This window comes from Cannabis sativa, chromosome X, assembly GCF_029168945.1.
Source record: "Cannabis sativa cultivar Pink pepper isolate KNU-18-1 chromosome X, ASM2916894v1, whole genome shotgun sequence".
NCBI classification, from domain to species: Eukaryota; Viridiplantae; Streptophyta; class Magnoliopsida; order Rosales; family Cannabaceae; genus Cannabis; species Cannabis sativa.
This window is the reverse complement of record NC_083610.1, coordinates 13286559-13312285: the sequence shown is the minus strand read 5'-3', so window position 1 is coordinate 13312285 and position 25727 is coordinate 13286559. Positions and strand designations below refer to the sequence as shown.

Below are 25727 nucleotides of genomic sequence, written 5' to 3'. Positions count from 1 at the left end.
TGTATGTAGGTATATATGTGTGTATGTGTATGTAGGTATATATGTGTGTATGTGTATGTATGTATGTATATATGTATGAATAAATATATGTAAAATGTATGTGTATATATGTGTATATGTGTATATGTGTATATGTGTATATATGTATGTGAATATATATGTATATATGTGTGTATGTGTGTGTGTATAAGTGTATGTGAGTGTATGTGAGTGTATGTGGTTGTGGTTGTATGTGTTGATATGTATTTAGGTATTAAATTTTTAATTTGATTTTACTATTTATGGAATTAGGTCCGTGTTCAACCGCTCGGGATTACCGTAAGCTGCCACAAGTTGTTATTTTTGCACTCGATTCAGGTATATTTTTTTGCTTTCGCTTAGTACGTAGTAGTTTTTGATATTAGTTTATATGTATATGCATGTTAGTAAAGTAGGTTCTGTGATAAAATTGACTGCTGTTGGATGGGTGGATTATTTTTTTGTTTATATATTGTCTTGCAATATTTGTTTGTGTTGTTTATAGGTTTTGAAAATTTTGGGTTTACAATTTTTAAGCCGTTATGCTGCCGAAATTTTAGTAGGTAAAATGTGAAATTAATTAATTGTTTAAAAAAAAATTAAGAATAACTTAATAAAGTAATTGTTGATAAAATAAAATAAATAAAGTAAAACATAAAATTGAAATTGGAACATGTAATTTAAAAATTTAGTGAAGTAATTTTATTTAAAAAAAAAATATTTTCAAATAAATAATTAGAAAAATATTTAATTAAAAAAAATATTAAAAAATGTAATATATAAGTTAAAATGTAATAAAGTGGTATTAAATGTTTTTAAAAAGTTAGTAATTTTAATGTAAATAATAAATGATTAAAAAATAATAAAAGTAAAAAATAATGTAATATATAATTTACTATATATTAAATTTTTTAAAATGTTAGTAATTTTAATTTAAATAATAAATGATAAAAAAAATAATAAAAATAAAAAAAATGTAATATATAAATTAGTATATATTATAATCTATAATATGTAGTATATATTATAATCTATAATATGTAATCAATTATTTTTTATTTTAAAAAATTTTTAATCTTTAATTTAAATGAATAAATGTGAAAATTATAAATTACTACTTATTGTTTAATTTTAAAAAGTAAGTAAGTGATATTATTAACTTTAAAAAGGTTGTAATTTTTAAGTTAAAAAAAAATAGAAAATTATAAATGAATATTTATTGTTAAATTGAAAATGTAAGCAAATGATATTTTGAAGATTAAAAAGTTTGTAATTTGTAATTTAAATAAATAAAATAAAAAATTATGAATTAACTTTTATAATAAAAATTAAAATTTAATCAAGTGATATTTTTAAAATTTTAAAACTTTTATACTTATAATCTAAAAGTCAAATAAAATAAAATTTTAAAGTAATTATATTTAGAATTTAATCAAGTTATCATAAAGTAAGTACAAATGAGCAGAAGATATTAAAATAGCATAAAATTAAATTGTTTTTATCTTTTCTTCATCTCTTTGGTTATACACCAAAGATAGGATAGAACAATTTGTATTATCACATAGTGATAATTTAATTTTTTTTCAATTTTACACATGCACGATTTACCTTAGACCCGTTTGGAGAGGCTGAGTCAGTAAGGACTCTTAAATACGCTTCTCCAAATTATCCAGGACTGTTTGTCCGCATGGATAGTTTGGGCTTGTTTTATACTTATAGTATGATCTATTGCTTAATTGATTATTTCATTAGTAGATATTTTGGTACAACGTCTTCTTACACGTTCTTGTAAGTCGGCAAACTTAATTACTACAAGTTTGCTAACTTATAAGAACTGTGGGGAGGTGCTGCCGAAATTTTTACAAAAATGAAATAATCTTAAGAGCGTAGATTGCACTATATGTATATTACAAACCTGAATGGGATAGGTTCTTTACCCTTTTAGTAATGGAGTGAGAAGGTGGATTAGGACACTTGCACATTTTTTGTTTGTTTTTAAATTGTTTTTGTTAAATACTTCGTAGTGGAAGATGCCTGCCAACCGAAGTTGGATGAAGGCGCACCGGCGCTCTGCAGAGTTTCGAAGTGGCGTTGACGAGTTCGTTGCGGTAGCAACGAACCACGTGAACGCTGACGGATTAGCTCGATGCCCATGCATGCGGTGTTTGAATGTGAATTTTCACGCACCTGCAACTATAAGGGTTCATTTATTTCTCAGCGGGATCCAACCTTCGTACAACCCCTGGTATTTCCACGGGGAGACTTTCTCTCAACCCGCAGTTGAACTTCCTGAAAATGACGAAGAGGAAATGGCAGATGTGTTGGCGGACATGTTAAGAGGGGACCCTGGGTTTGACGAATCTGCTAACACTACTGATTCTTTCAATGAACCCCCTATCAACGACAACAACAAGTTCGATGACTTGTTTAAGGAGATGGAGGCTGAGTTATATCCAGGTTGCAAAAAATCAGCCCTTAATGCACTGGTAAAGCTTATGCACTGCAAGGTTTTGAATAGGTGGAGCAACCACTCGTTCGATATGTTGCTGTCCATCTTGATTGATCTATTTCCAGAGGGGACAAAATTACCGAAGTCGCATTATGAGTCGAAGATGCGATTGCGCAATCTAGGTTTGGGTTACGACTCAATAGATGTGTGCAAGTATAATTGTGCTATTTTCTGGAAGGAGAATGAGAAGAAGGAGTTTTGCCCTGTATGTGGCGAATCACGATGGGTGAAAAGAAAGGGTAAGGGGAAAAAAGTTCCTCACAAAGTTATGCGTTACTTCCCACTCACACCTAGGCTGAAACGATTATATTGCTCAAGACACACTGCGGAGGATATGCGGTGGCATTACTCGCAGAGACCAAAAGAAGACGGTGTGCTTAGGCATCCTGCGGATGCTGAAGAATGGAAGCAGTTTGACCGCCTTCATCCGTCTTTTGCTGTTGAACCTAGAAATGTCGATCGGGATTGGCGACTGACGGTTTTAATCCATTTGGCAACATGAGCAACTCTTACAGCCTGTGGCCAGTTATTTGTGTCCCATATAATTTGCCACCGTGGAAGTGTATGAGTTCTGAATCGTTGTTGTTGACCTTATTAATTCCAGGTCCATCATCTCCTGGGAAAGACATAGATGTATTCATGAGACCGTTAATTGATGAACTGAAACAGTTGTGGGAGACGGGTGTTGAAACCCGAGATGCCTACAACGGAACTGTGTTTTCAATGCGTGCGGCAGTGTTGTGGACAATAAATGACTTTCCTGCTTATGCTCTAATGTCTGGTTGGAGCACAAAAGGGTATATGGCGTGTCCCACTTGCAATGAACATACTCCTTCCATTGGCCTAAATAGTAAGATTGGATATGTTGGCCACAGACGCTTTCTCGAAATGAGTGATCCGAGAAGGAGAAGCAAAAAGTACAATGGTAAGCCTGAGAAGAGAGCACCACCTCCTGTATTGACGGGGGATGATATTTTATCTCAATTAGACCGAATTCCATTGACTTTGCCTGGAAAACACAAACAGTTCGGGGGTGTGAAACGGAAGCGTTCTAGTGAAGAGCTCAATTGGTCTAAAAAAAGTATTTTTTTTGAGCTTGAGTACTGGAAGTCAAAGTCCTTACGACATAATCTTGATGTAATGCACATTGAGAAAAATGTGTGTGATAGCTTAGTAGGTACTCTTCTAAGTATCGACGGGAAGTCAAAGGATACCGACAAGGCGAGAATGGATTTGCAAGACTTGCAAATACGACGAGAGTTGTGGTTGTATGAAGACCGGAACGGGAAGTGGAAGAAGCCTCCAGCTAGTTACACACTTAGTGTTCAAGAACGGATTGAATTTGCAGACTTCATAAAGTCTGTACGATTTCCTGACGGTTTTGCAGCAAACTTAGACAAAAATGTCAACTTGGATACGGGCAAGATTTCCGGGCTCAAATCACATGATTGTCATGTGTTGTTACAACGTTTACTACCGGCAGGTATCCGTAAGTTCTTGAAAAAAGAAATCCGGGACACAATCATTGAGCTGTGTGTGTATTTTAAACAATTATGCTCAAGAACACTTCATGTTTCGGATTTAGAAAAAATGCAAACAAATATTTTAACTATTTTGTGCAAGTTAGAAACAATTTTTCCACCGGCCTTCTTCGACATAATGGTTCACGTAGTTATGCATCTCCCTAAAGAAGCTATACTAGGTGGACCAGTGCAGTACAGGTGGATGTATCCCATTGAGCGCTCAATGTCTGTGTACAAGCAATATGTCAGGAATCGTGCCCGTCCGGAAGGCTCTATTGCTGAATCTTTTGTGGTTAATGAGGCATTAACCTTTTGCTCAATGTACTTTCGGGAAGTGGAAACTCGATTCAACCGTCCTGACCGGAACAATGACATTGTCCAAAACATGCCAACTCGACAATTTTCTGTATTCAAGCATGTTGGTCGACCCATCGGTATGAGGACAGTCGACACCTTACCCATGCAAAGCAAGCGTAAGGCGGAGTGGTACATTTTGAACAATTGCACAGAGGTTGAACCGTATATCAAGTAAGTATAAATTCCATAAACACAAACACACAATAGTCGACTTCATCTAAAAAATTCTTAACTTACTAATAAGTGGATTACATTATATAGTGAGCACAAGGAGTTGCTTCAAGCAAGGGGTGTAGGCAATATTGAGACAGTGCAAGAGACTGAGTTCCCTGAATGGTTCAAAACTCAAGTAAGCCTTGTTGCCTCTCAATACTGTTAATCTTGTTCTCAATAACTGTTCAACTTTTCTTAACTTAATATTTTCCCTGATATGTAGATTAATGAACTACGGTTGACCAACCAGGGTGCAGTGTCAGATGAGTTGTATGCTATCGCTAACCCAGCGAATACAGCAATTTATTTTTATCCAGGGTGCATAGTGAACGGTATTAAATTTTTGGTCAAGGAAAGGGATGATAACCGCAAAACACAGAATAGCGGTGTCATGGTCCCCGGTGAAGATGGCCAAAATTTTTACGGCACACTTGAAAAAATTATGGAGTTCACTTATTTGAAAGATTGCAGTGTTCTCTTATTTTTTTGTAAGTGGTTTGACACTAACGGGAGTAGAATGGATAGTGACGGTGTTATTACTAGCATCTGCGTCAACCGACAGTGGTACCAAAATGAACCGTTCATACTTGCATCTCAAGCAAAATTGATCTACTACATTCCTGATTTAAAGAACGGTAAAGACTGGCTGATTGTAAATGAGTACATACCGCGCAATGTTTGGGACTTCCCGGACACGGATGGGGAGACACCCTTTGTACAGGAAAACAATTCAGCTGAAACCGAGTTCGTTGTTCAACTTCCACAGTTGGATGATGTTGACTATGTTCGCCATGATGTCGACCCAACTGAAGTTGCAAACATCCATCGTGTGAATTCACAGCCTCAACAATTAGATGATTTCATTGTCGATGATGACAACGAGGGTCTAAATACCGAAGAAGACAACTCCTTAGAATTAGAGAGTGACAGTGATGATAATGCTGTATATGTAACTGATGATGAGGATGATGAATTGTAATTGACATAGTGTTTTAAATAAAATAAAAATTACAACCCTTCTTCTTTAATATGTTCACAATATGTTAGTTTATTTTAAATAAACAATATGTGTTGTATATGTAGTATGTCTACACCAGGTGGCAGCAGTTCGAAAAAGAAAGGCGTCAGAGGTAAATACAAGGGCAAGAATGTTGAGGAGGAGCTCTCCAAAACACAATCTGCCAAGTTACCGATTGAGGTGCACGCAGAGACTGGCACCCCCGTAGGCAAGAACGGAAAAAAATTCAACAATATGGCCAAATGGATGACTCGGATGTCTATCCCCATTAATAAATTCAAATGGGAAGATGTCAGTAGAGCTGACATCAACGCACTGTGGGATAGACTTGAGGTATGCCTTACTAATTTTTTTAATTTCTAAATTACTATACTCTTATTAAATTGTAATTAATGTATTAATGTGTAACTTTTTGCAGACCAAGTTTATCCTCCCACGAGATAACCCTACATTCGTAGACTACGGTGAGTACGAGATGTCAAAGGGTTTACGTGACTGGAGGGCAGACTGCAAGAAGAAGTGGATACAAAACATTGAGGAGCTCGGACAGGAGAGGGCCGACATGTCACCTCCTGAGGGAGTAACTCAAGAGGTGTGGAGTGACTGCATCGCTTATTGGAGCACAGACAAACAAAAGGTACATTTTTTAAAATTTTAAATTTTGGTAATGTTTAATTTATATAGTCAATAATAAATAATTAATTGTTAGAAAAATTATTAATTTCAAAGTAGAGCGTGAAAAATAAAGAAAGTCGGGGTAAGATGAAATTTTTAGGAGGCTGGGGCTCCAAGCCCATTGTTTCACATGTTGTCGAAGGGGTAAGTTTATATTTAACTATCATTCATTTAACTTTTTCTATTAAAATAACAGTACTAATATATTTTCTCTTGAAAATAGGCTAACCCCGACACAGGAGAACTGCCAACTGCGGTGGAAACTTTTCAAAAGTTTCACCATAAAGGCAACGATTGGCGCAACGAGTTCGCGCAACAAGCTTACGTAAGTTTACGTTTTAATTCAATTTTCATTTATTTCTTTCAATTTATTTTGTGTTAAAATTAACCATTTAACTTACTTGTTTAATTGTTTTAGGAGCAAATGGTTGAAATAGCGGCAACTCAACCAGCGCCCACTGCAGATGAGCCCGAAGAGCCTGCTGTCGATCCTACACAGTACCCCCGAGACTTACCTGTTATGACGCAAGTACTCGGGGAACGATCTCGGCATCTTAGAGGCTTTGGTCATCTCCCCAGACTGAAGGGAGTTGGGGCCAAAGAGCACTTGCCACGCATCCTTCAGCCTAACCGACTGTTACAATTGAACAGTACTAGGCTTTACAAAAAGTGGAGGAAGCGGAGCGGACAACTCAACATACGAGGCAAAGAAGATGAGACACAACAACTCTACCTCAGACGATTCCAAGATCAGTTTGAGTATCTTTCTCGAGCTGTGCCGGGTTTCAACTTGCCTCCCATGGATCTTCCACCATTGCCCACTCCTGGTGCTGGATCATCGGCTGCTGCTGGTGCTGGATCGTCATCGCAGCCTCCCGAGACTCAGAGAAACAACGATGACGACATTACCCGCCTATAGAACTGTACTTTTTTTATTATCCAGTTCGAACATTTAACATTTTGTTTATATACTGATTTTAGTAGTAATTAATGTTGGTTTATCTTGTAATGTAAATTATGTTGGTTTATTTTGTTAATATAATATTATAATTATTTAAAAAAATATAATTAATTATATTTAATTAATTAATATTAAAATTAATTAAATATAATTAATTAAATTTTTTTAAAAATAAAATTTAATACTTTTGCCGGCGCAATAGTGCGCCGGTAAAAAGTGACAAAAACAATTGGCGCCAACAGCCAGATTGGCGCCAATAGTTTTGCCGGCGCACTATTGCGCCGGCAAAACCTAATCATAGCAGGTTCAAGGCGGATAAGGGTATTTTTTAACACCGGCGCTTATTTATTGCCGGCGTTATTCCTCGCCGGTAAAAGGACGTTTTACCGGCGCAGTTAATGTACGCGCCGGTAAAAAGTCCTTTACCGACCAAGCTTCCCAGATAAGCTTTGCCGGCGCACAACTGCGCCGGCAAAGCTTTACCGGCGCAGTCAGTGTACTTTTGCCGGCGCAACAATGCGCCGGTAAAAGCTGGATTTCTTGTAGTGGCATGACACAATCATATTATTACAAACTCATCAAAATACCAATTAAGTCCGGCACGACACACATGAATTGATAGCTCTACTTGATACTAGTAATTTTTTCCTCACGAGTCTCTTAGATGTTAATTTTACTATTTTTTTTATTATTATTTAAAAAAAATTTACATAATAGACCGAAAAATTATGAAACCACGTTCACACAGAAAACTTTTTAGTTTTATTCTTTGAACATTTTTATTTACAAAAATATTTCTCAAGTAAAAATTATATACCGTTTATTTATAGTTGTATTATTATAGTATCATGAGGTTGTTTTATGGTTGGTTTTAGTTGTTTTATAATTTATTTATAGTTGTAATGAGGTTGATTTTTTGTTATTTTTTAGTTTTTCTTTCACTTTTTGCTAAACAAAGTATATTTTTGTAATTATTAAAAAAATTAGACCGTAAAATTGTAAATAAAACATAAAAGAAAAATATTTTTTTAAAAAATTTCCTATTATTTACAAAGAGTTGACTTAATGATGATATATTTAGTTATATATAGAAATTTATAACATTCCCATTTCAAATAATAATAATAATAACAATAATAATAATAATAATAATAATAAGGAATATGAGGAGAAAATTTCTAAGTTGACCCGAAGTACCAACACAATGGAATGGCAACAGCTACAGGAATTGGAACGCAAACAAAACATTTTGCTTGACAAAGAAGAGAAATTTTGGAGGCAAAGGAGTAGAGCAATATGGCTGAAAGAGGGAGATAAAAATACTAAGTTTTTCCACCGCAAGGCTAGCAATCGAAAGGCAAAAAATACAATCAAAGGGCTGGTAGATGACAACTTTAATTGGGTAACAGGGAACCGAAACATGGGGAAAGTGGCTTGAGACTATTTTAAGAATCTATACACATCATGTCAAGCTACTAATGAGGATTTCCAAGAATTTTAGAGGCTCATTCCTAACCGAATCTCCCGAGCTACCAATGACTACCTTTTGGAGCCTTTCTCATCGGAGGATGTCTTCCAAGCAATGCGTGCCATACACCCTCAAAAAGCTCCCGGTAGTGACGGCTTGCCAGGTTTATTCTATAGGAAGTATTGGTCTCTCATTGGTCCCGAAGTCACTAAAGTTTGTTTGGGAATCCTCAATGAAGGGATGCAGGTGAAGGACATAAATGACACACTCCTATGCCTCATTCCAAAAGTTCCTAAACCAACCCGCATGACTGAATTTAAACCAATAAGCCTATGCAATGTGATCTATAAGATAGTGGCAAAATGCCTAGCTGGCCGAATGAAACAAAAGTCTCCACCAAGCAATCTCGGAGGAACAAAGTGCATTTATAGGGGGAAGACTCATTCAAGATAATGCCATAGTTGGGTTTGAAAGTCTCCATTGTATGAAAACTAAGAGATTTGGCAACGGGAATAAAATGGCTCTGAAGTTGGATATGTCCAAGGCGTACGATAGAGTTGAATGGAACTTCTTGGTCACAATGATGAGGGGTCTCGGATATGAGGAGCAATGGATTGAGAAAATAATGAGGTGTGTAAAAAGTTTGTCCTTCTCGGTTCTTATTAATGGGAGAAGAACGGGAATTTCCAACCTACACGGGGTCTTCGCCAAGGGGACTCACTCTCCCCATATCTTTTCCTACTATGCTCCGAGGGTCTTTCTTGCCTTATCCATGATGCCGAAAGGGCTGGGAGCATAAATGGGGTGCAATTTGGGAGGGATAGAGTCAAAGTTTCTCACCTTTTCTTCGCCGATGACAGCTTTGTATTCCTTAATGCAAAGGAAGAGGAGTGTGACACCATGAAGCATATCCTTCAACGTTATTCCAAACTCTCGGGTCAACAAATAAACCTTGAAAAATCAGAAGTCTGTATGGGGAAAAGAATCTCCTCCTCTCACGGTCAAAATCTTGCTACTAGATTGGGGGTGCGCCTTGTCTCACATCATGCTAAGTATTTGGGGCTACCTAGTTTTGTGGGAAGAAGGAAAAAAGAGGTGTTTGAGATCATAAAGGACAAAGTGTGGAATAAACTTAAAGGTTGGAAGGCTTCTATGTTCTCCCAAGCCGGCCGTGAGGTTCTAATTAAGGTGGTGGTTCAGGCAATCCCGAGCTATGCAATGAGTTGCTTCCGTCTTCCCAAGAAACTAATAAGGGTCTCCATAGCCTTGCTGCCAATTTTTGGTGGGGGGATACAAAAGATAATAAAAAGCTTCATTGGGGTTCTTGGGACAAACTCTGCAAACCCAAAGAGGAAGGAGGCCTTGGATTTCGAAGCCTCAATGAATTTAACCAAGCTCTTTTGGCGAAATAAGGGTGGAGACTTATCCATAATCCTCAATCTTTACTAGCTCGGGTTTTGAAAAATAGTTATTATCCAACTGTGTCTTTTATGGAAGCTGGCTGTCCATCTGGGGCCTCGTGTGTTTGGAAAGGAATCTACTGGGGTAGGAAAATCTTGCAAGAAGGGGCTCGGTGGAGAGTGGGGAATGGTAGAGAGATTTGGGTTTGGGAGGATAAATGGATACCAAGGCCTTTTGGGGCTATGCTCTTACAAAATCCTAGGGTTGAACCACAAACTAAACTCCATCACTTCATCAATACGGACGGACAGTGGAAAATGGAGGATGTAAAGAAGCACTTTCATGAGGAAGACATCCCTTGGATCCAAGGAATCCCTATAGACTTATACATGGAGGATACTTTGATATGGCCGTTTACCCCAAATGGAAATTACATTGTGTCAAGAGTGGTTATCGCATTGGTAGAGAAATCAATATACATCCCACTAGATGCTCTAATATGGAAGACATTCACAAATGGTGGAAAATGCTTTGGAGCATGCAGCTGCCTCCTCGGATGAAGCTTTTTGGGTGGTGAGTTTGTCATAATTGGCTGCCGGCAAAGACAAACTTATCTCATAAAGGTATGAATGTTAATCCAATCTGTGATTTGTGTGGTAACCAAGCTGAAACTCTTACTCATGTCTTATGGTGTTGTGCTAAAGTCAAACCAATTCGGAAACTTGTCCCTTGGTATAAGAGATGTGAACATGTTAACAAAGGGTCTATGTTTGATATATTGGTGACTTTAAAGGAAAAGATAGACAAGAGTGAGTTTGAAGATGCCATAAAAATTATGTGGGCCATTTGGGAGAACCGGAACAGGAAATGGAACAATCTACAGGTCATGAATGGTGTCCAGTTGATCGAATGGGTCTTCTCAGCTTACCCAGGATCGAGTCCCTTGGTGCAGAATGACAGTAAGCATACTCTGGAATCCCCTCACCAGACGATGGGCAGGCCTCCTTCTGGACACATCGTCGTCAACTGTGACGCTGCCATGCAAATGGGAGCTGCTGGTGTAGGTACTGGATTTATCTGGCGCAACTAGGAAGGTATAATTTTGCTTGTTGGTATGGTCTATTGTCATAGGTGCTGTTCGATTGAAATGGCAGAGGCTTGGGCCATCTTGGAAGCTCTCAAAAATCAACCGGACACAGCAACTAGCCCCATAGAGATTCAATCAGACTGCAAGCAAATTGTGGATGCAATCAAGGACCAGGACAACCATTTAAGTGTTGTCAGCACTATTCTTCACCAGATTAAGTCTCGGATGAAGAGTTCAAATTGTATTAACATTGTTCATGTTCATAGAGAGAATAATGAGTGTGCTAATATGTTAGCAAGGAAATGCCTTGCAACTAAAACAACTAAAATTTTTACTCATTCTTTTCCTAGGTGGTTAGCTAATTTTTAACTTGGTGTAGTTCTTGGTTTTTTTGTTAATAAGACTTTTCTTTCAAAAAAACAAAAAAATTAAATAATAATAATAATAATAATAATAATAATAATAAGAAAATTCTGTTAGGGGAAGTTTTTGTAATTTCTAAACAAATTAGAATAAATTTGTGTAATTTAATAAAAAAAAATATTGAGACACGTAATAGTGAAAAAAAGTAAAGATAGAGATTTTTTTTTTGGAGAAATAAAGATGGAAATATCTTAACATATATAATGGTTGAAATGGTAGCAAAGCTAAAGAAAGAAATAACAGGCCGGGTGTACAGTTTACACTTTAGAGGGTTTGTTTTTTTTTTTTTTAAAAAAAAGTTTTTAATTACTTATTTAATAAAATAGGAAGTTAAATCAATAATTTAATTAAATACACAATAAAAATAATATTTACAAAAATTAAAATACAAAATATTATAAAAATTGAAGAAGAGAAAAGATAAAGGGGGCCACATCCATCCACCCACATGCCCCTCCTTCCTAACCAGATCTAGCATATATGTCGTATTCTAGAATGTTAGAAAGTCAAATGAACAAGTTCCATCATCTTTATTACAATCTATTCATTCATTCCATATACTTGTTAATTAGTTTCATATTCCAATTTCACATTAATATGAATTATTATGCATCCTTGACTCACAATCCCATTATTTATTATTATAAATTTTGTTAATTTATTGTTCTATGTTTAATCACATACATTAATTCAGGCATGTTAAAGGAGAATTACTAAAAATATTAAGTGAAACATAATTTAATTTAATAACTAAAAAACTGTTAATAACTCATAAAATAATAGTATTAAATATCGTCAATGCTTAATATTATAATGATGCTATTGTCACAAGAGCGCCAATAATATAATTTTATTATTATTATTTTTACTTTTGATATTATAAATTAATATAAGAATAGCTAAAAACATTAGTGGTGGCAACACTATCATGAAGTGTACTCATGCTGGGGCGTAGGTATTTACCACCCATCCCAAATATATAATATATACAATTAATTATGGACATTCATCTATATACAGTAGAACCTCTATCCAAGAATACACTTGGGACCAACTAAATTATATTCTAATTGGGAGGTTATAACTAAATAGAGTTACACTAGAAAAAAAATTAAAAAAATCAAAAAATATCAATATAACAATAATAACAACAAACAATCATTAATACTATATCATAATAGAAATATTTTAAAGTAAATATAATTTCATACATGTATTATAATTTAAAATAAAATTATTAATTTTACATAAATAAATTTACAAAATACATGTATATATTTTATTAAGATGTAATTATTCTTATATAGAGGTATACTTTGTTAATACGGGACTTAAAAAATGTATAACTAATTACAATTTAGAGGTTATTCTTATTTATAACTGGCCCAAATCGGGACTTGATTTTTTTATAACAAATTAGAGGTTATTCTTGAATAGAGTATTCTTAAATAGAGGTTCTACTGTACTAGGTTTTTTTATTTTCTTTTTTAAAAAAACAATATTTAAAGTTTTAAAAATTTGAGAAACAAAATATAAAATTTAAAAATATTAAAATTAAACATACTCTCATTATTAAAAATTACAATAATAAAATACATATAAAGTTTAAGAATATTTAAATTGAACATATCAAAATATTAAAAATAAAAATACAAAAAATAAATATAAAATTTAAGAATATTAAAATTGAACATATCACAATATTAAAAATAATAATAAAAAATAAATATAAAGTTCAAGAATATTAAAATTGAACATACTCCCAATATTAAAAATAATAATGTTACAAATAATATATTAATATATATATATTTAAATTAATTAAAAATAAATAATATTAATATTAATATTTATTTATAAAACTAACTCTACTAACACCGTTAAATTTAACGGGATATTCTTATATTCTAAATATTATGTTAAACAAAAAAATTCTTTTAGATAACTACTTTTAATGACTGTATGATTAGAATATAGATTAGTAAGACGATTAGCATTAATTATTGATATTTTATGATTATGTATGATTTTATTTGTTGTGGGTCCCATTTTTAGAATATAGGCATTAGAGTTATAATTTGTCAATTCTGGAAATTTTATTAAACTCTAAGGATCCGTTTAGTACGCATGATTGGACTGGATTGGACTAAAAAAGATTGGACTGAACTGGACAAGATTGAATTATGTAGAAAGTAATCCTATGTTTGGTTTAAGAACAAACTGGACTATTTTATTTATTTTCTTTTAGAAAAAAAAAAACTTAAATTAAAATAAACATATATAATATTAAATTAAAATTAAAATATATAATAATAAATAAATAAAAATTAATGATTGGCAGTAAAAAAAAATAAAAATAAAAAATTATTAAATTATTAAATAAAATAAAATAATATATCTTATATAATTAAGTATATATCATACATATAATAAAATAGTTTATCATATTTTTTAATTTAATAAATAATTAAAATAGTAAAATAAAAATATTTGAATAATATAAAATTTTTTATGTTAAACACTAATTTAATATAAATATTAATTTTTTAAAATATTTATATAAATTTTCTAGTAATTTAAAAATAATATGAATTTTTTTTTGTCATATTGTTTCTCTTAGAATCAATTTAAATAATTATTGTTTAATTAATAATATTTTAAATTTTGAAAACTTATGTATAATAATTTAAAATTATATATTTTCACTAATTTTAATGAATAATATTTTGATAGAAAAAATTATAAAATAAATGTGTGATAATTCTTTCATTTAAATTCTTATTAAATTTAAAATATATTAATAAAATCAAAATTTAAAAAACGATAAAAAAAATCTCACCTGCATGGGATTATTTATCCCACCTTACTAAATGGGATAAATAATTCCAGACAAAAGAGATTAGTTGGATTAGTTATCCAGACTTCTAACACGTCCAAACACTAGATTGGACAAATTAGTCTGTCTAATCCAATCCAGTCCTGCGTACCAAACGGGCCCTAAGGGTATTATTTATGTTATATGCAAAATTTATAATTTTTATTATTTTTGCTCGGTTACGATGAAAAATGCGACGGATGATCAATAGAGTCACATGGGTGAGTTTAGAACCTTTATTTAGTGAGGTTTTCACATATTGATATTTGGAGTATTAGGGTTAGGCAAGGTTATAGTTTTGGACCACTTTACCCCTAGACGTATAGGTTACTTAATGTTGGGTTTTATGCCCTAAATAAAACTCTGTTTCAATGTAATCCAGATTATTCTATATCAATAAAGTAACAGAAGTAATTTTTCATTCACTTGTGTATGTTTTGGTTCACTTAATCAATTGCTTGTCTATTTGATTTATAAATTCATCCAAACCCCTTTCACATACTTGAACATGTTTATTGTGTTGTCAACACAGTGGAAAATAAACATGACTATGTGAATAAAGTATTCCTAGATTTATCAGAACACTGGGTTTCACTGATATGACAATCTACAACAGAGTTTACTTACATTTGGAGAAATGTTATGTTCTTTCCAGAACATAGGTTAAAGTAAAGCTCAGGTTGGATGCATGGAGTATGCATTGGAATGGACCGATATTGAACTTTGAATTAGATTTTGAAACTTACCGTAAACATCTATTCAATTCAATATCATAAGTTGATCCTAGATCACATGATCTAAATCCTGATATGGTTAGGCTTAATTTCAAGAGTATTATTCGTGTTCTTTGATTTGTTAGTTAAGCCTAAATCTTTAGTCTGGGCAATACATACATTTTGGGAACACGGTAGTGCGATTGAGTGGGAGCGCTAACATAAATATGGAATCTATAGCTTCTATCTGGCGAATAGTAAGCAAAGGGTGATTTCCTTCGAGCTTAACCAAACGAGATAAATGATTGAGTACTCATTTCACTTAGTTGACATATCATTTATACATGGTTAAGTGTTTTAAGGATAAAATACATTGTAGGGTGTTACGGTAATTTAAGTCCTTTTACAATGTAGATCATCCATATAGAGGATCATTGATCACATTAGGATTATAACAATGGATAACTAATAATGTGTCTATATGGTGGAACATATAGAGCATTCTATATACTGAGAGTGCAATTCTGAGTTCTATGTGTGGATTCAACGAAGAATTAATAAGTCAGTGAATTTAAGTGGTAAATTCTAGATCTGCTTATTGGAAGCTCGGATATATAGACCCATGGTCCCCTCACTAGTTGAGATGATATTACTTGTAAGACTCATTTAATTGATTTTAATTAATCAATTAAAAATTCTCAAGATGGACTTGTCAGTTTGAGAATTTAGCACTTATTAAGGGCAAAACAGTAAATAGAGATTTTGAAGGGCATATTTATTAATTAGGAAACTTTAATTAGTTTCATTATTAATAAAGTAAATGATAATATATTATTTGATAATTATTTTTAATTATTAAATAATTAGATTTATCATTAATATGGTTGAACAATGGAATTGGCAATTTTTCACAAAAGGGAAACTATCAAGTGTAGGAAAAGAAAAGTTGGAAAAGTGGCAAGCCTTGTTTCCACATTGCCTAGGCCGGCCACTTACCTTCCTTTTCCCTTTGATTTTCTCAGTTCAAAATGTCAATCATAGCCCTTGGTGGTCTTCTATAAATAGAAGGCAAAGGCTTCAGAGTTTCACACATCTGTACAACCTTTTCACAGCATTATTCTGAAAGAATTTTCTCTCAGAAAATTCTCTCTGAGCCGCCACCCTCTCTCTCTCTATCCCTTCACTGTTTCGAAATGTATGAGTGCTAGAGTAGTGCCCACACACATCAAGTAATACCTCAATCATAGTGAGGAAGGCTGTGTAGATTTCAGAGACAACAAAGAAGGACTTTCGGGCTCAGATCTTGATTATACTCTGCTACAGAAAGGAATCAAGGGTTAGAGATCTGAGTGGGAGGAGACATATATTCCGCTGCAATCACTGTAAGATTTCTGATACTCTTATGTGTTTAATTTCCTATCGTTTTAGAAGTTCATATTTAGGTTGTTAAATCAACATACTTGTGAGTAGATCTAAGATCCTGGTAAAATAACTTCCAACAACTGGCACCAGAGCCAGGGTAATTGATTTGCTTGCAAGAAATTTGGACTTAAAACGATTTGCTTGTTTTTTGGATGGTATCATGTTGCTTTGAGTGTCATATTGATGTTTGATTGTTGTTTGTGAATTCTGGGAAAAATGGTTACTGTTTTTATTCTGTAATTATTTTTGTTGGATAGTTTGGAAAATTCTAAGCAATTTACTTTTTTACTGAACTCGATTTCGATTTAATTTGAATTAGTTATGAATTTTTGAAAATTGGAAAAATCGGGGTGACGAGCAACATGATCACGCGCGCGGAATGGCTGCTTGCAGCCTCCCTGCGCCGTGATCTCTCGGTCATGCACCCAGATCCGCGCGCGGATGGCCATGCACAGCATGCCATCCGTACAGTTCATCCAATTTTCCAATTTTTTCGATTTTTCATGCTATTTCATGGAATTAAATTCCGATTTTTTGTGTAGTTTTGTATGTTGATTTTTGTTTTTCAAATTTCAAATCTAATTATCAGAAATAAATTAATTTTAATTTTTTAAAATTAATTTTAGATATTAGTTTAATTTGATTTTGAAAATAGGAAAAAATCAAGTTTTTCTTACCTTTTTCTTATTTCCTTTAAAATTTGATTATTTTATTTTTTTTAAGGTCAGATATTAATTTTTTTTTGGTAACTTGAACTTAATTAAAATAAGATCACAATAATCATGATAATTTTAAAAGAGGAAATAAGGTATTTTTGTTAACTTTTAAATTTTGTTATTTTTTAATTAAATTAAATTGTAAAACAAGAAAAGGGTATGTATTTACCTTTTTCTATTTTATTATTTAATTTATTAAATAACATGAAATTTAAAAGGAAAGTTAGCAATTTATTTTGAAATGACATTTAGGTTACCCAAAACCTAATTTTTCAAAATGGTAGGTTTAATTTTATTTTTATTTTTCGAAATAAATGATTAAAATTAAATAAATCCTACATCCAACTATCCAAATCTAACCTTGTTGCAGGAGTATATGTTTTAGATTGTTTGTAAGTTTTCTAAAACCTATTATTGCTTGATCTAAATTTCCTTGGTTAACTTGAAGATAGATCAGATGATCTAGTTTTAACCAAAGGTTCAATTGATGATAGATCAAGTAAATAATTTGTAACATGTAATTTTTACAAACTTCTTTCATCTGTGTATGACCTAGCAACATGATAGGATCCATCCAAATGTGTATGCCTGTGTGAGCCTATATGTTTAATTTTTTATTATAGATACATATAGGTGGTTGTTGCTAAATAAAATATCATAGCTGATAGATTTTATTTAGGCTCATTTAGTTGTGAGCCTATTCAATTAATAACAGTTATTCATTGTAAGGTTAAATTCCTCTCTTTTGGGCCTTGTGTGAGAGATGGGAGCCTTAGAAGTGGGTGCGACATACTGGACCCAGCTCCCCCTCACATGAACAACCCCAATTGTGAAGGCCCATTTGCCTGATTTGGATAACTGTGATAGGTTAATTATATTAGTTTGACCTAATAAAAGATTGATTAACAACATAATTAATTTCATTCTTCCTTGAAATTAATTTAAGAAAAACATAGTTTGAATAGTTATATTCTGGAAAGCTATATGTATTTTTCTTGTTTTTAATTAAATATGGAATTATAACCATATAAATTCTTTCTGAATCTTAATTTTATAATTTCATTAAATATTCCTATTTAAGTTGAGATTTAGTTAAATCTATCAAATCAACTTGGATTTGAATATTTTTTTTGAATTTCCTATTATAAATTAAGTTGAGGAATTTTGGGAATTGGTTATTAGAGATTCTTTAGATATTTTTTAAGTTGATATTTTCTAAATATGGGAACTTAAAATGGAATATCTTCTAAATTAAGTGGTTACTACTTAATTGGTAATATTTAATTAAGTCATTGTTTGAAGAATATTTTAAGTTGGGTATTTAGATTTTCTAAACAACTTAAATAAGATATTTTTCAAAATTATTCCATTTTTGAAATTTAATTAAAGTTTTTACTTTAATTTGTAATATTTCATTATTGAGATATGGAATATAAATGATTAGACAAAATACATGTTTAAATAATGAGCTTTAATCAAAGAGAAATTCGATCTCCATTGTTGGTTTTACATAGCTATTGTTTTAGTGAGTAATCCTCCCTAATGGAGGAACGTTCATTAGCAAGTTAGCGCCGTTTAATCTCGAAAGATAAGTATTCTTATTGGTTTATTTATATGGTTCATGACCACCCTAATGATGGCGACTATGTAAGACTTATAAGAATACGAAACAATGGTAGAAGCTCATAAGATAGAATTGCCTTGACTCTCGCCTAAACGGGACAACGCTGAATTCCAATCTTGATCGAATAAAAGGTTGCTAGAATGTTTGACATTTTAGATGAATTGACAACTCTATTCAATGGATGATGCTTTTGACTCTACTTTAAACGGGACAACTTTGTATCAGTTCGTTGGAAACCTTGGAAAATAAACTATGTTAGATTTAGTATTTTTATAACATAAGTGATTATTTATTTTCTGAACCTGTGTATGAATTTATAGAACCAAAACCTTACTTCTGTTTATTGATATGTTGTAGTGCCAATATGAATAACCCTCATCCCGATCCACTCCTAGTTAGTATCTTTGCAAAAGAACTCAATAGTGTGAAAATGCATCCTGGTAGTTGCATTAACTCGCACCTATTGTTGATGAATCTGAAATTCCAAAAGGCAAATCTACTAGGAATTGATTTATCAAAGGAACAATGGGTAAAACTCATACTTTATAGTCTTCCTCAGGAGTATAACAGTTTTGTTCTATATTACTTATTGAACAATCCTAACTCCTCCGACATGGACAAACTCGAGTCTGAGTTGAGGGCCCATGAGCGGGATCTGATTGCAATGAGACCTCCTAGCATTGCAAGCTTTAATCAGAGGAAGAAGATTAAGCATGAGGGCTCTAACAAAGCTGCTTCTTCAAGTACAATTATCAGACATCATGTTCTATGTGCGAATTGTAATGGAAAGGGACATAAAGAAGAACAATGTCCCAGGCTTCTAGACAATTCAAACGAAGGTGATGCTTTTGTATTTGAATCATGTGTTTTAGAGAACGACAAATCCTCCTGGATTGTTGATTCTGGATCTACTAACCATGTATGTTCTTCATTACAGCTGCTTGAAACTTGGGAGAATCTTCACCCAGATGAGTTAAAGCTTAAAGTTGGAAATGGCGAGTTGGTATCAGTTAAAGCAAGAGGAACAGCCCGAATCAAGTTTAATTCTAAGAAGTTTTTACTTTTAGAGAATGTTTTATATATTCCTAATTTTAGTAGAAACTTGATTAGTGTTTCATGTTTACAGACACAATTTTATATATTGAATTTTTCGAGTTCAAATTGTTCAATTTCTCGTAATGGATTTCATATATGTGTTGCAAACATGGAACGAGGGCTTTATGTTTTAAGACCTGATACTCAAATCTCACTAAATACTGAACTTTTCAATGTAGCTAAACCTAGAAGCCTTAAGAGAAAAGAGATTGATAATGATGATCAAACTTATCTATGGCATTTACGTTTAGGTCATATAGGCTTTGATAGACTCAATAGGCTAACCAAAGACGGTCCATTGAAAAATGTCGTCTTAGGAGAGCTGCCAGTCTGCGAGTCTTGCCTAGAAGGAAAAATGACCAAACGTTCTTTCTCTGCAAAGGGAGAGCGTGCCAAAGAACCCCTAGGGTTAGTACATTCAGATGTTTGCGGACCGCTGAATGTAAAAGCCAGAGGAGGTTATGAGTATTTCGTCACTTTCATTGACGATTTCTCTAGATATAGTTTTCTTTACCTAATGCAAAAGAAATCTGAAACGTTTGAAAAGTTTCAGGAATTTCATGCTTTGGCTCAAAACCAATTAGGTAAAACATTAAAGATCTTGCGAACTGATAGGGGTGGAGAATATATGGATATGCAGTTCAAAGATCATTTAATTGAACTTGGAATTGAATCCCAATATACTGCCCCTAGCACTCCACAGCAAAATGGAGTTGCAGAAAGAAGAAATCGCACTCTCTTAGAAATGGTTAGGTCTATGCTGAGTTACTCAACTCTGTCTACGTCCTTCTGGGGATATGCTATTCAAATGGCAAACGATATTTTAAATGTTGTTCCGTCTAAAGCAGTCCCTAAGACACCCGTCGAACTATGGAATGGTCGCACACCTAGTTTGCGCCATTATAGGATTTGGGGGTGCCCTGCTCACGTCTTAAGAAAGAAAGAAGGCAAACTGGAATCGCGAACTGAGGTTTGCATGTTTGTCGGAAATTCTAAAGAGACTAGGGGTGGACTATTCTATAGTCACAAGGATAACAAAGTGTTTGTTTCTACAAATGCTACTTTCCTTGAAGACAACTATATGAAAGACAACAAACCGAAAAGTGAAATTGTATTAGAGGAAATGCTCACAGATACTGTTCCTTCAAATGTACCATCTTCTTCTACTCAAGAAGAGGAACATCCCACTCCCTCAGTTGTAGCAACTGAGAAAGCTACTACTAAAGCTCCTGTTCAGAAAGTCACCGCTCCTCGTCGTAGTGGGAGGGTTTCTACAAAACCATCTCGTTATGGCTTGGATGGTGAAATCAATATGGTCGTTGGTGACGGTATTGATGACGACCCATTGACCTATAAACAGGCAATGGCAAGTCCGCAACGGAAGCGATGGTCAGCCGGTATGGATTCAGAAATGGATTCCATGAAAAAGAACAAAGTCTGGGAATATGTAGAACCACCTGAAGATTTTCGTCCAATTGGATGTAAATGGGTCTACAAGAAGAAAAGAGGTGCTGGAGGCGAAGTCGAAACTTTCAAAGCTAGACTGGTCTCCAAGGGTTATACCCAAAGAGAAGGTGTGGACTATGAGGAAACTTTTAGTCCTGTTGCCATGCTCAAATCCATCCGAATTCTTCTCTCCATAGCTGCCGCTTTAGATTATGAAATCTGGCAAATGGATGTCAAGACAGCCTTTCTTAATGGGCTTCTTGAAGAAACCATCTATATGGAGCAATCAGAAGGTTATGTTCTTCCTGGGCAGGAGAATAAAGTTTGCAAATTAAATAGGTCCATATATGGGCTTAAGCAAGCTTCTCGCTCATGGAACAAAAGGTTTGATGAGATCATCAAGACCTACGGCTTTCATCAGAATGAAGATGAACCTTGTGTTTACCAACTCAAGGAAAACCAAGTAGTAGTATTCCTGGTCCTTTATGTTGATGACATTTTGATCATTGGAAACAATGTCAAGAAAATGACTCACATCAAGGAATGGCTTGACACTCAATTCGACATGAAAGACTTGGGTGAGGCAGCCTATGTTCTTGGTATTCAGATTGTCAGAAACCGGAAGAACAGATCCCTTGCTCTCTCTCAAACAACTTACATTGACAAAGTCCTTGAGAGATTTTCCATGATCAATACCAAAGGGGCAAACATGCCCTCTAGACATGGTATCCGTCTATCTAAGGAACAATGTCCTACTGATACTCAAGAGATAGAAGACATGGCAAAAATTCCTTATGCTTCTGCAGTTGGGAGTCTAATGTATGCTATGCTATGCACTAGACCTGACATCTGCTATGCAGTTGGAATCGTGAGCAGGTATCAGTCAAATCCAGGAAGGGTACATTGGAACGCGGTTAAGTATATTTTGAAATACTTAAAGAGTACGAGAGATTATGTATTAGTCTACAAGGGTGGTGCTTTGAATCCCTTAGGCTATACAGACTCAGATTTCCAGGGATGTCTTGAAGACAGGAAATCTACATCTGGGATGGTGTTTACTCTTGGGGGTGGAGTAGTGGTTTGGAGAAGTGCTAAAAAAACTGCAATTTCGGATTCTACCATGGAGGAAGAATACATAGCTGCGGCTGAAGCAGCTAAAGAGGTTGTGTGGCTAAGGAAGTTCTTCACCAGTCTTGGTGTAATTTCTGGAATGGAAAGGCCTCTAGTCCGGCTTTGTGATAACACTGGAGCTATAGCCAACAGTAAGGAACCTCGGAGCCACAAGAGAAGTAAGCACATAGAAAGAAAGTATCATATTATCAGAGAATATGTGGCAAGAGGGGATGTACTGGTGGAGAAAGTGGATACGCAGGATAACTTGGCTGATCCATTCACCAAAGTCTTGGCAGTAACTTCATTCGAAAAGCACCGTCAGAATTTAGGATTAATTGAAATGTACTGATTTGTTTTATATTAGTGCAAGTGGGAGTTTGTTGGGTTTTATGCCCTAAATAAAACTCTGTTTCAATGTAATCCAGATTATTCTATATCAATAAAGTAACAGAAGTAATTTTTCATTCACTTGTGTATGTTTTGGTTCACTTAATCAATTGCTTGTCTATTTGATTTATAAATTCATCCAAACCCCTTTCACATACTTGAACATGTTTATTGTGTTGTCAACACAGTGGAAAATAAACATGACTATGTGAATAAAGCATTCCTAGATTTATCAGAACACTGGGTTTCACTGATATGACAATCTACAACAGAGTTTACTTACATTTGGAGAAATGTTATGTTCTTTCCAGAACATAGGTTAAAGTAAAGCTCAGGTTGGATGCATGGAGTATGCATTGGAATGGACCGATATTGAACTTTGAATTAGATTTTGAAACTTACCGTAAACATCTATTCAATTCAATATCATAAGTTGATCCTAGATCACATGATCTAAATCCTGATATGGTTAGGCTTAATTTCAAGAGTATTATTCGTGTTCTTTGATTTGTTAGTTAAGCCTAAATCTTTAGTCTGGGCAATACATACATTTTGGGAACACGGTAGTGCGATTGAGTGGGAGCGCTAACATAAATATGGAATCTGTAGCTTCTATCTGGCGAATAGTAAGCAAAGGGTGATTTCCTTCGAGCTTAACCAAACGAGATAAATGATTGAGTACTCATTTCACTTAGTTGAAATATCATTTATACAGGGTTAAGTGTTTTAAGGATAAAATATATTGTAGGGTGTTACGGTAATTTAAGTCCTTTTACAATGTAGATCATCCATATAGAAGATCATTGATCACATTAGGATTATAACAATGGATAACTAATAATGTGTCTATATGGTGGAACATATAGAGCATTCTATATACTGAGAGTGCAATTCTGAGTTCTATGTGTGGATTCAACGAAGAATTAATAAGTCAGTGAATTTAAGTGGTAAATTCTAGATCTGCTTATTGGAAGCTCGGATATATAGACCCATGGTCCCCTCACTAGTTGAGATGATATTACTTGTAAGACTCATTTAATTGATTTTAATTAATCAATTAAAAATTCTCAAGATGGACTTGTCAGTTTGAGAATTTAGCACTTATTAAGGGCAAAACAGTAAATAGAGATTTTGAAGGGCATATTTATTAATTAGGAAACTTTAATTAGTTTCATTATTAATAAAGTAAATGATAATATATTATTTGATAATTATTTAGATTTATCATTAATATGGTTGAACAATGGAATTGGTAATTTTTTACAAAAGGGAAACTATCAAGTGTAGGAAAAGGAAAGTTGGAAAAGTGGCAAGCCTTGTTTCCACATTGCCTAGGCCGGCCACTTACCTTCCTTTTCCCTTTGATTTTCTCAGTTCAAAATGTCAATCATAGCCCTTGGTGGTCTTCTATAAATAGAAGGCAAAGGCTTCAGAGTTTCACACATCTGTACAACCTTTTCACAGCATTATTCTGAAAGAATTTTCTGAGAAAATTCTCTCTGAGCCGCCACCCTCTCTCTCTCTATCCCTTCACTGTTTCGAAATGTATGAGTGCTAGAGTAGTGCCCACACACATCAAGTAATACCTCAATCATAGTGAGGAAGGCTGTGTAGATTTCAGAGACAACAAAGAAGGACTTTCGGGCTCAGATCTTGATTATACTCTGCTACAGAAAGGAATCAAGGGTTAGAGATCTGAGTGGGAGGAGACATATATTCCGCTGCAATCACTGTAAGATTTCTGATACTCTTATGTGTTTAATTTCCTATCGTTTTAGAAGTTCATATTTAGGTTGTTAAATCAACATACTTGTGAGTAGATCTAAGATCCTGGTAAAATAACTTCCAACACTTAAGTGTGAAGCAAGGGGCAAAATTAGAATTTGCCATTTATTGAAATTTTGTCTTGTAGTGAAATTAGTAGAAACTCCCAAGTTTTGATTTATGTTGATTGTATGATTTAGTTCATTAAGAAAATAGATAAGGGAAATTACGAGAAAAAGTAAAGCTCTCTCTCTCTCTCTCTCTCTCTCTCTCTCTCTCTCTCTCTCTCTCTCTCTCTCTCTCAATCTTTGAACCTATAAGAACCAAGGAAAAATCAAGGATAGGATAGGAATATTGAGGAGAAACCTTAAGCCAAGATCAAAGATAAGCTCTAGATACTTTGAGCATGTTCGGTATTATTTTTTATTTTTTGTTTTAAAAAATTGTTTTTAGAAATGAGAACAAAAAATAGTTTTTGAAGTTTTTAAACACAAGTCACGTTTGGCTAGTGATTTTTAAAAACAATATTGACCAAAAATGAATTGGTTTTTAAAACAGAAAACAACATTTTGTTGTTTTCAAAATTCTTGTTTTTTGTAACTTTGTTTTCTGAAAATTATTTTTAAAAAACAAGGCCAAACAAGCCAAATTGTTTTTAAAAACAATTTTCTGTTTTTAAAAACAATTTTCTGTTTTTAAAAACAAAAAACAGTTTTTTAGTTATGATGCCAAACATGCACTTTATTTCTTGTTGTTTTTGACGTTTTAAGCTTGGTTCTCTTTTGTGATTTTTGAGAATTTAGGAGTTTAGTTTTATTTGAGGTTGAATTATGTTAGAGACTATTTTAAAGCTTGATTTTATTATTTAGGGCTTGTTTTTGGAAGTAGTAGCAGCTGTAGCAGATTTGAGGAAGTTCGG

At 33.7% G+C, this 25727-nt stretch overlaps 3 protein-coding genes across 3 annotated transcripts; all 3 read left to right on the top strand.

Annotated features, from left to right (window-relative positions):
• Window positions 1-2994: 2994 nt before the first annotated feature.
• LOC133032070 (uncharacterized) lies at window positions 2995-5646 on the top strand. Its single transcript, XM_061105890.1, has 3 exons — window positions 2995-4578; window positions 4669-4756; window positions 4844-5646. Exons 1-3 carry the CDS (start codon window positions 3026-3028, stop codon window positions 5597-5599), a joined length of 2397 nt encoding a protein of 798 aa, XP_060961873.1. The 5' UTR covers window positions 2995-3025; the 3' UTR covers window positions 5600-5646.
• Window positions 5647-5664: 18 nt separating this feature from the next.
• On the top strand, window positions 5665-6355 carry LOC133032069 (uncharacterized). Its single transcript, XM_061105889.1, has 2 exons — window positions 5665-5971; window positions 6057-6355. Exons 1-2 carry the CDS (start codon window positions 5687-5689, stop codon window positions 6294-6296), a joined length of 525 nt encoding a protein of 174 aa, XP_060961872.1. The 5' UTR covers window positions 5665-5686; the 3' UTR covers window positions 6297-6355.
• Window positions 6356-6379: 24 nt separating this feature from the next.
• LOC133032041 (uncharacterized) lies at window positions 6380-7232 on the top strand. Its single transcript, XM_061105860.1, has 3 exons — window positions 6380-6457; window positions 6537-6638; window positions 6732-7232. Exons 1-3 carry the CDS (start codon window positions 6401-6403, stop codon window positions 7230-7232), a joined length of 660 nt encoding a protein of 219 aa, XP_060961843.1. The 5' UTR covers window positions 6380-6400.
• The last annotated feature ends 18495 nt before the right edge of the window (window positions 7233-25727 follow it).